Source organism: Sparus aurata, chromosome 15 (assembly GCF_900880675.1).
Source record: "Sparus aurata chromosome 15, fSpaAur1.1, whole genome shotgun sequence".
Taxonomy (NCBI): domain Eukaryota; kingdom Metazoa; phylum Chordata; class Actinopteri; order Spariformes; family Sparidae; genus Sparus; species Sparus aurata.
In genome coordinates, this window is record NC_044201.1 from 24,711,319 (window position 1) to 24,720,939 (window position 9,621).

Below are 9,621 nucleotides of genomic sequence, written 5' to 3' on the forward strand. Positions count from 1 at the left end.
TTGTCTGGCCCTGAACATTGTGCTTTCCATTTGTTTACAGTACTGACTGCTCAATAGATTTTGACTGGTCGCAGGTTCATATCAACAAAGAACAAGAATTACAGTATCACAGAAACAAAGGACAAGTTTGTGATATGCAGGGTACAGTACTGTAAAAACAGGGAGGAGGAAGAACAAAAAAAATTGCAAAGAGCAAAGCAGAGAATAATTTCTGATCAATTTTGAGCTACTGTGATTTCATCAAAAGACAATGACGGAAAAATATGAAACTGTTTTGAGATTAAAAATGTACTTCTCCCTGAGAACTATATGTTTTGAACGTGTTTTCTATTTTTTGGTGTATTGTTTACTGACTGCTTGATAGAGTATATCATTTTGATCGTTTTGTTTATGATTTGAGAGCAGTGTTTGGTTTTGATCACAGGTAAATCTGTTTTGAGGCGAAAGATTCATTTTGCAGGAGGAATCAGAGGTTTTGTAAATAGTGCTTGAAGCTGAGGATTTGTGTTTAATGTTTTCAGAAAATGGAGCAAGGTTTCAGAAATTGTTTTTAGCAATTGAGAAAAACTAATATCCCCTCTACATGATCAATGCGCTGACGCATGCTCAGTCTCGTCCAAGGATTCAGCCAATCCTCTGCGAGTAACAGCACAGTAGCCTTTACATCAGGCGGCCATAAATACCGGGCTCCGACCTTCACTGGGTCATCTGTTACCAGAACCAGCCATGCCTGAGACAGTCAAAGCACCCAAAAAGGGTTCCAAGAAAGCCGTGTCTAAAGCCACAAAGACCGGCAAGAAGAGGAGAAAGACCAGGAAGGAGAGCTATGCTATCTACGTGTACAAGGTCCTGAAGCAGGTCCACCCTGACACCGGGATCTCCTCCAAGGCTATGGGCATCATGAACTCCTTCGTGAGCGACATCTTCGAACGCATCGCCGGTGAGGCTTCTCGTTTGGCTCACTACAACAAGCGCTCCACCATCACCTCCAGGGAGATCCAGACCGCCGTCCGCCTGCTGCTGCCCGGTGAGCTGGCCAAGCACGCCGTGTCTGAGGGCACCAAGGCTGTCACCAAGTACACCAGCTCCAAGTAAACCCGCTGATAACAACAACAACAACACAACGGCTCTTTTAAGAGCCACACACTACTTCAAATAAGAGCACCTTTTCCTCATGTCGCATGTTTCCTGAACATGTCTGTGTCCACATGTGAAGCAAGTCAGAACTATTTAGGAGTCAAAAGCATTAATTATACATTTGCCTTTCAGTTGTGTTGAATAAGAATATTGGTAAAGTACTCTTCAGGGTTTCACACTCATTTACTATGCGTTTTAAGGTTGGAGTCATTGAGTTGTCTTGTAAAATGATTAGTATCAAGGACTACAACATGTAGAATCACAGATGTCCACAAGGTGAAACTATTGACTGTATAATGACCTGCAATGGAGAATTATCCACTCAATCTGATGAAGTTCTGTCACCACTTTTTCTCACTGGTACCATTGTGAACTATGATGTCCTTCCAGCCAACAATTAAACGGCATTAATCATTCTTCAGGATATACAGTAACAGAATCACAAATAATATTATTCAAAGTGTTATGTTCATCACTGTGTAGTAAATAAAGCTATTTTGTTGTTTTTGATTATATAAATAAAAGCAACTGCAAACCTTGGAGCTGATGTGAGTTTGATAATTAATACGATTAACCAAATCTTGATTAGCGAATCAGTCATTTGTTAGGGATTTTCCTTTGTCAAACATTTAGTTTCAAAATCATACATTATGCTTTGCCATGCAGCCTATTCATTCATCTTAAAAAGTTTTAACTACAAAAATTTGAGTAAGAGCAGAAATCACAATGTATACTTTTTAATAAAATAAAAAGCTGTGTTAGCGCTTTTATTCCTTTGGCATAATAGCTCTCTTTAGAAATTATGGTCACACTTTATTACTATTAGTTTACTACTTGCTGTACTGTTTGTCAAGTTAAAGAAAAACTACCAAAAATATGGTCTTAGACAGTAAACACACACCGTTATACATCATGTAATCCAATAAAGAAGTAATAACTAATTTGTACCAAATGATGCAAAATAGTAATGTTAATTAATCAAAAGAAAAAACCCTCTTATATATCAACAATGTCACATCAAGCTGAATTTTCAATCTTGTTAGACATAAGACATTCTTATAGATTGATTAGTGGCACATTACAAGAAAATTGTACTCTTAAGACATAGCAGACATATTATATCCAATCAATTAGATCCTTATTACTTTCTAGAGGTGGATGAGAAATGCATCACATCAAACCACCTGTTCAGCTGGTCCAGTACAATTCTATATTTCTGACAAAAATTTGCAGCAACATACAGGATAAACTGGCGAGCAGTGTGCAGTGACTTTGGGTCCAGGTTAATATCTTGGTCAGGGTCAGTTTCCATCATCTCAAATGCAAGTTGATCTGCTGTATGTTTTTTTTTTTTTTTTTGTAGCTCAATCCAAGAGGAAAGCAGAAGATAATGATGTCCACAGTGCCGGTCACTCTCATTCATACATTTGTTGCTTTATTACACCATGACACCAACTGGATCATTAGCTTAGCATTAGCTTGTAGCAGGAGCAGCCCAAAGCAAAGAGAATTAAAATGCACATGCAGTTTGCTTATTTAGCCCCAGCAGACTCACACAGAACTGTGTAAGCACAAGCAAGTGCAACACTGGTTCATGTATTTCCCCTCTGAGAACACTACAGTGAGAGGTGTTTATATGTTTAGCTCATCAGTATAGTTAAAATGAAAATCCCAAGTTTATTTTATATTTTGTACCTATAAAGACTACAGTGCACCTTTAAGGGAAATTTGCAAAATCATACTATAACCCACTCCTTTACAAATTAGGGCACCCCAGATAGAAACCTAATCTACATATTTTTTTTTAAATCAGTTTTTAACAGTTATCTTATACAACGTTTTTCTAGATTGTGGGGAAATTCAGAGCAGGTATCTTGTATTACAACACACAAGCCATATGAGTTACTACAAAGATCAATACAAATGATTAAACGTTAAGAATAATGGAAGCAGCACTTTAGATCAAAGTGAGGTGGCTCTTAAAAGAGCCTTTGTTGTTGGTTGACAGATCTCAGGTCAGTTTAAGCTCTCTCTCCACGGATGCGGCGGGCGAGCTGGATGTCTTTGGGCATGATGGTGACCCTCTTGGCGTGGATGGCGCACAGGTTGGTGTCCTCGAAGAGACCGACCAGGTAAGCCTCGCTGGACTCCTGCAGAGCCATGACGGCGGAACTCTGGAAGCGCAGGTCGGTCTTGAAGTCCTGAGCGATCTCCCTGACCAGGCGCTGGAAGGGCAGCTTGCGGATGAGCAGCTCGGTGGATTTCTGATAACGACGGATCTCTCTGAGAGCCACGGTACCGGGCCTGTAACGATGAGGCTTCTTGACTCCGCCGGTGGCCGGGGCGCTCTTACGGGCAGCCTTGGTGGCCAGCTGCTTCCTGGGGGCTTTGCCTCCGGTGGATTTACGAGCGGTCTGCTTGGTTCTTGCCATCGTTTCTTCTTTCTGCGAGCAGTAAGAGAGTTGAGTAAAGTGTGGAGACACGCTGCTTTTAAGCTGTGAGACCGGCTGTGATTAGTGACGCTGCTTCTTCCTCCGGCCTCTGATTGGTTGGGGTCTCCACGAGGAGCTGAGCGCCGCCTGGAGGAGCGACCCACCGCCCCAGTCTCGGCTGCTTATTGGAGAGAAATCCTTTCAAAAAGTCCGCCAGAATTCAGGCGGCAGTCCTCTGCTGAAGCCTCTTTTCTGGTTGGTCGGACAGCAACTCCCTCGCGCGCTCCGCGGATATATATGTGAGGTTGAAGCTGTGAGTGACACAGTTTCTCTGAGCACCGACTCCAGAAAACATAAAATCATGAGTGGAAGAGGCAAAACCGGCGGCAAGGCCAGAGCAAAGGCAAAGACCCGCTCCTCCCGTGCCGGGCTCCAGTTCCCAGTCGGCCGTGTCCACAGGCTGCTGCGTAAAGGAAACTACGCCCAGCGTGTTGGTGCCGGAGCCCCCGTCTACCTGGCGGCTGTGCTGGAGTACCTGACCGCTGAGATCCTGGAGCTGGCTGGAAACGCTGCCCGCGACAACAAGAAGACCAGGATCATCCCCCGTCACCTTCAGCTGGCTGTCCGCAACGACGAGGAGCTCAACAAGCTGCTGGGCGGAGTGACCATCGCTCAGGGTGGTGTCCTGCCCAACATCCAGGCTGTGCTGCTGCCCAAGAAGACCGAGAAGGCCGCCAAGAAGTAAACACCTCAAACAGATCCATCAACCAAAGGCTCTTTTAAGAGCCACACACTCCTCTGAAAAAGATCGATGTTTCTTAAATGTGTATATATCTCATCACAAACATAAATGAGGGTAAATCAAGCCTACTGTAGGTCCAAGATACTTAATTTCAGGCGACAATATAGACATATTCTACATAAAAGTCAGAAGCTGTTTCCAATGTAAATTCAACAGTTTGAGAGCCTGGTCTCATTGTTAAAGTCGAAAATACTTCAGTGTGTTTGTCATTCACCTCACGAATCATTAACAACTCATTAAGGGACACCTACTGGAAATGTTGCTCTTCACCCACACACAGATGACACATGAGATATTAATAGAACAAAAGAGTAATTTATTTTCAAGTGAAAGTGAGATGTTACAACTTGTAATAGATATCAAGTAACATGTTGTAATACAATTATATTTTATGAATAATTATCAATCATGATAAGTAAAATCAGTCCTGTGTGATGGAGAGAGGGCGTTAAATGACGTGAAAAAACAATGTATATATATTTTTTTAAGTACACATCACATGAGCTAAATTAACTGTTCTACATGATTCATCCGTTCAGTATTTATGTAGATATTTTAAATACATGTTTTCGTTTTCACAACATTTAATTATATGATATTGAGTCATTAGGAATCATTGTTTTTGTGTAAATCAAACAAACAATAGGAAAATGTATTGATGGTCCCCAAGTCAGCGTCCAGCGCAGCCCGAGGTTCTGGGGGGCGAGCTAACCGTCCTCCTGCTGCCAGCACCGGGGACAAACCACTGGGTGTGTCCGGAGTGAATGTTCGTCTCATGACCAACCTGAAACTAACTTCACCCTGTCATGATGTGCTGCTCAGTGTCACCCTGAACCTCCAGAGAAGCTGTCGCTTTTATTCATAGTTGACTGGATTAAAAGTAGTAGTAGACAAGTGGTCTATAAAAGGGACGTGATTTATTGCACAACCCGATTCACTTTCTATTTTTCCCTGCAGCAGGTTTATCATACAATTTGACATGTTCAAGTCGTTACATGTGTCGTGGTAGACCTCATACATTGTATATTTTTTTCTGATCTCTTTAACACAAAGTAACAGAATGATGCTCTTTCTGGATGGTGTGGGTGGCTCTTAAAAGAGCCTTTTGTCGGCTGTGGACAGACTGGAGACAGCTCACTTCTTCTTGGGTGCTGCCTTCTTGGCTTTGGGCTTGGCGACCTTCTTAGCGGGGGATTTCTTGGCTGCGGGGGCCTTCTTCACCACTTTCTTGGGGCTCTTGGCAGCCTTCTTGGGGCTCTTTGCTGCCTTCTTTGCCGCCTTGGGTTTCTTTGCTGCCTTCTTGGGAGATTTCTTTGCAGCTGATGGCTTCTTTGCTGCCGCCTTGGGCTTCTTTGCCACTGCAGATTTCTTGGCTGCGGGCTTCTTGGCTTTAGCGGGAGCCTTCTTTGCCGGCTTCTTAGCTTTTGGCTCAGCCACCTTCTTGTTCATCTTGAAGGATCCGGATGCTCCGGTGCCCTTGGTCTGAACCAGAGTCCCTTTAACCACCAGACCCTTGACGGCGGTCTTGACGCGGGAGTTGTTCTTCTCCACATCGTATCCTCCGGCGGCCAGAGCCTTCTTGAGGGCGGACAGAGACACGCCGCCGCGCTCCTTGGATGCGGCCACAGCCTTGACGATGAGGTCTCGGACGCTGGGACCGGCCTTCTTCGGCTTGGAGGCCGACTTCTTCTTCGCGGCTTTAGCCGGGGCGGCTGCCGGTGCTGCTACTGCTGCTGGTGCTTCTTCTGCCATTGTGTGATTTGTTCCTACTCTGTCAACGCGAGTCTGAGTGAACTAACAGTCAGAGTGCAGAGCTGCACTTAAACACATCATGAGAACCGTGGAGACTCAACCCAGCCCGTCTCTGCTGATCGAGGCTGAACGTCGTGTCACTTGTGTTTTCTCTTCATCGATAAAGCTCTCCAGACTAACTGTAGGAGAGTTTCTGAAGGCGGACAGTGAAGGAGCCGATAGCGGACTCGTGTCTCTTCATATTGAAGTCATGTTGAGCTCTGATGCTCTCTGCATTTTGTTCTGGGAGCCTCCAAACCTCACACTTTCACCGCCGTCATCAGCGCTGATCAGCGACTTTTCTCACTTATTTTGCTCCTAGAATGTATAAAATGCATCAGAGATCCACCAAAAGCTGATTTCTATCTGCTCCACATGTTTGTTCGGGGACTCAACGTAAAAACAACCATCTGTTGGTAGTATTTTTGTAATAAAATGAATTTATTGTGGCGGCAGCAAACACACTGATGATCATGATCACCATGAATGTGGACGTGTCCTCTGCTGAGGATGACTGCTAATATAAATTCGCTAATAACAATTATACAGTTTAATAGTAAGGTAACATAGAATGTTTCTTGGAAGATTTAAAAAAAAAAAAAAAACAGATTACCATTGCTGAATATCAAAAACAAATAAAAATAACATTTCTATTCTGCAGCATCTGACAGTGAGGATTTGGGTTCCTGGATTCTGGATTAAAATAAACTGTTAACTTTATAAAACCAGTTTGATCAAATGTGATCCTGAGCTGGCTTGTTCCTACTGATGGAGCTGATTATGAAAATCATGGTGGAATTTTGAAGCATTCAGTCAGGTCACTTTGGACCCGTTGAATTAGATCAGTGTGCTGGAGGCAGTGCAGCATCATTTTATGTCATTGTACCTTGTATTCAAACAGAGTATTTTACTCAATATATTTAGGTACATTCTGCCACTACTACATATTTATAAGAATGAAATAAAGGATTCAATATAATGTTGAAATGTAAATAACTGTGTACAAAACAAACATAATGGTCTAAGTTTTGTGATGCAAAAGACATCAAAGGGACAATATCTAGTTTCAGAGAATAAATTCAAACTTTTATTTTTAATTTTAAGTTTCAATACTCAAAATTTAAATGAGGTAATGATAGTTAACAAACAAACATGAACATTAATAAATAAAAAAAAAACATTTACTTTGTTTTCATGACTGTTTTACTGGACCCTGCTATCTTTGTAACTTCGATAATTGTTTTTGAGATCTTATCCCCTGAGAACAGCTTGTTTTAAGCCTATATTCTATTTGTTTAGACAAGATTATAATTAATTAAAACAAAAAGATCAACATTTCTTCCACAGAACTACAAAGTGCAACTTCGATGTAATATAAGTTATATAAACTACATTCATATCAACAGTCTAGTGTATTCACTGAACTACACTCCTTTGTTAAATATTCTATGTAACAGATGTTCAACAAAGAATACAAAGTAGTGACTTGCAGATCGATACTGAAATATCAATACCTCCAATACCAGATCTTTATGCTCTAAAATCGATTCTCAAATCAAAATATCGATACATTTGATTCTTCAGTCATTTTAGGTAATGTAGGTCCGTGTATCATCTGATCGTTCAATTATTCCATTTAATCTGGCAAACAGATGTTTTTTTCTGTTTTCTGTATGCACCAAACATTGAACACTGGTGTGTGTTTTTTTCTATTTTCAACCCAAAACAAACGATATGATAAACAAGGAAACCAAAACGAAATAATGAATCTAATTTCCATTTTCCGTTATTGTTATACCATTTCCCACGGTACATTTCTGCTGTGTGGCCACGCTTTGCACATGCGCAACGCATAGTCTGGTATCTCTGGTCGCTAATTACGTTTTCAATAAGGCATTGGGAAAAAAAAAATCTGGTCGCTAAATATACTGCTGTCAAGCCAGCCATGGTACGCGTTTGCTTGGTCAAATCAGCCGCACCTTTTTTTCCAGTGCGCCAATCTACTAACATTTACGGCAATCGTAATATAGCCGCTCTGAAGAGCTGCAGTCTGACAATCAGAACCATGATATACGATACTTTTACATTAATTATTCTCAGAAATAAACTGCAGGTATCACGAAGGTATCCTTTCGGATTTCAAAGGAAAGGACGACGTGAGAAAAAAACAGAAAAAGAAAAAAAAAACATTATTTCCATAAGTAGTCAAAGACTCGTATACTGCTGAGTTTTGAACTTGCTACTTGCAAGAATAATATGAAGTACTTTCACTGTGTACTTTTCGAGTAATACTGTATCAAAATCCTTAACAGAGAACAAGAATAAGTATTTTTGCCCAAATTTGATTTAGAAATGTACTTGTACACAGCAGATGTACCTTGGTAAATGGCATAACAATAACGGAACATGGAAATTAGTTTCATTATTTCGTTTTGATTTCCTTATTTTCTGTTTTGGGTTGAAAATAGGAAAACAAACACACCAGATTTCAGTGTTTGGTGCATACAGAAAAACAGGAAGACGAAATATCGTTTTTCGTTTGCCAGATTAAATGAAATAATTGAATGATCAGATGATACACGGACCATCTTGTCTAAATTATACGCGGTTGGTGGGAACTACTTTTTCTTCCGCCTGGGTAAGTGCGTAATGCGTAAGCGGAGCGGCACGCTGCTCACTCAGTCTGTAGACACAATGGCTGAGCGTAAATGGAGTCATGTGGAGCTTTTTCAGTAAAGGCGCGGTTAATGATGTTTGTGGAAAGACGGTAAGGAGTTGTGGCAACACAACAAACCTTGAAACACTTCAGATTAAACCACAACATAGAATACGAGTTATTTATGATGATGCGGACAGTGTCAGCTGCTGCTACGTCTCTGTCGGAGTCCTTCAGTGCTGCAGGCACCTCCAGATACAGAGAGAGAACATGTGGAGCTTTCAGCGACGATAAGCACTGTTGTTGTTGGAGTTGTTCAAATTAATAAATACTGTTATGAAATAAGTAACGAAATAAAAACATGCTTTAACAAATAGCTGCATGAGTTCAGTTTAGAGTAATATGTATCATTGAAATAATCTCACATAGATTTATTAGGGTAAGGTTTCGAAAGAATTGATCATTTAAAGTGGATTACATAGACTCAGTGTCATCAAATTATACAGAGCAATTGCGATAAACATCCATGGTGAACTTAGTAAAATATATACTAGAAAAGTTGGATAAAAACGTGTTTTATCTATAGAATGTATCTATTATTTACAATCAGTCTATTTTGCTTAAATGTAGGTAACAAATGTTGACCAACTTGTGCAATTATTGTGGCATTTATTTACTTAATTAAATATTTTACTGGCAATTTCCATTTGAGTCACCCAGTATTATAAAACAGCAAGCATCTGTATCCCCTTATTGCAGGCTATCTGGAAAGACTGTATACATAGTTGAATCTAAATAAGATT

At 40.9% G+C, this 9,621-nt stretch overlaps 4 protein-coding genes across 4 annotated transcripts; 2 read left to right on the plus strand and 2 right to left on the minus strand.

Annotated features, from left to right (window-relative positions):
• The first annotated feature begins 717 nt into the window (after positions 1-717).
• On the plus strand, positions 718-1,146 carry LOC115596522 (histone H2B 3-like). Its single transcript, XM_030441696.1, has one exon. The coding sequence runs from the start codon at positions 727-729 to the stop codon at positions 1,093-1,095; it is 369 nt and encodes a 122-aa protein (XP_030297556.1). The 5' UTR covers positions 718-726; the 3' UTR covers positions 1,096-1,146.
• Positions 1,147-3,105: 1,959 nt separating this feature from the next.
• Positions 3,106-3,610, minus strand: LOC115596504 (histone H3). Its single transcript, XM_030441679.1, has one exon. It carries the CDS (start codon positions 3,567-3,569, stop codon positions 3,159-3,161), a length of 411 nt encoding a protein of 136 aa, XP_030297539.1. The 5' UTR covers positions 3,570-3,610; the 3' UTR covers positions 3,106-3,158.
• Positions 3,611-3,724: 114 nt separating this feature from the next.
• On the plus strand, positions 3,725-4,362 carry LOC115596519 (histone H2A). The gene has a single exon (XM_030441693.1). It carries the CDS (start codon positions 3,931-3,933, stop codon positions 4,312-4,314), a length of 384 nt encoding a protein of 127 aa, XP_030297553.1. The 5' UTR covers positions 3,725-3,930; the 3' UTR covers positions 4,315-4,362.
• A 1,091-nt stretch (positions 4,363-5,453) lies between these two features.
• On the minus strand, positions 5,454-6,173 carry LOC115596500 (histone H1-like). Its single transcript, XM_030441676.1, has one exon. The coding sequence runs from the start codon at positions 6,121-6,123 to the stop codon at positions 5,506-5,508; it is 618 nt and encodes a 205-aa protein (XP_030297536.1). The 5' UTR covers positions 6,124-6,173; the 3' UTR covers positions 5,454-5,505.
• Positions 6,174-9,621: the final 3,448 nt, after the last annotated feature.

Coding starts and splice junctions, on each gene's coding strand:
- LOC115596522 (XM_030441696.1), top strand. CDS start 727: ATGCCTGAGACAGTCAAAGCACCCAAAAAGGGTTCCAAGAAAGCCGTG.
- LOC115596504 (XM_030441679.1), bottom strand. CDS start 3,569: ATGGCAAGAACCAAGCAGACCGCTCGTAAATCCACCGGAGGCAAAGCC.
- LOC115596519 (XM_030441693.1), top strand. CDS start 3,931: ATGAGTGGAAGAGGCAAAACCGGCGGCAAGGCCAGAGCAAAGGCAAAG.
- LOC115596500 (XM_030441676.1), bottom strand. CDS start 6,123: ATGGCAGAAGAAGCACCAGCAGCAGTAGCAGCACCGGCAGCCGCCCCG.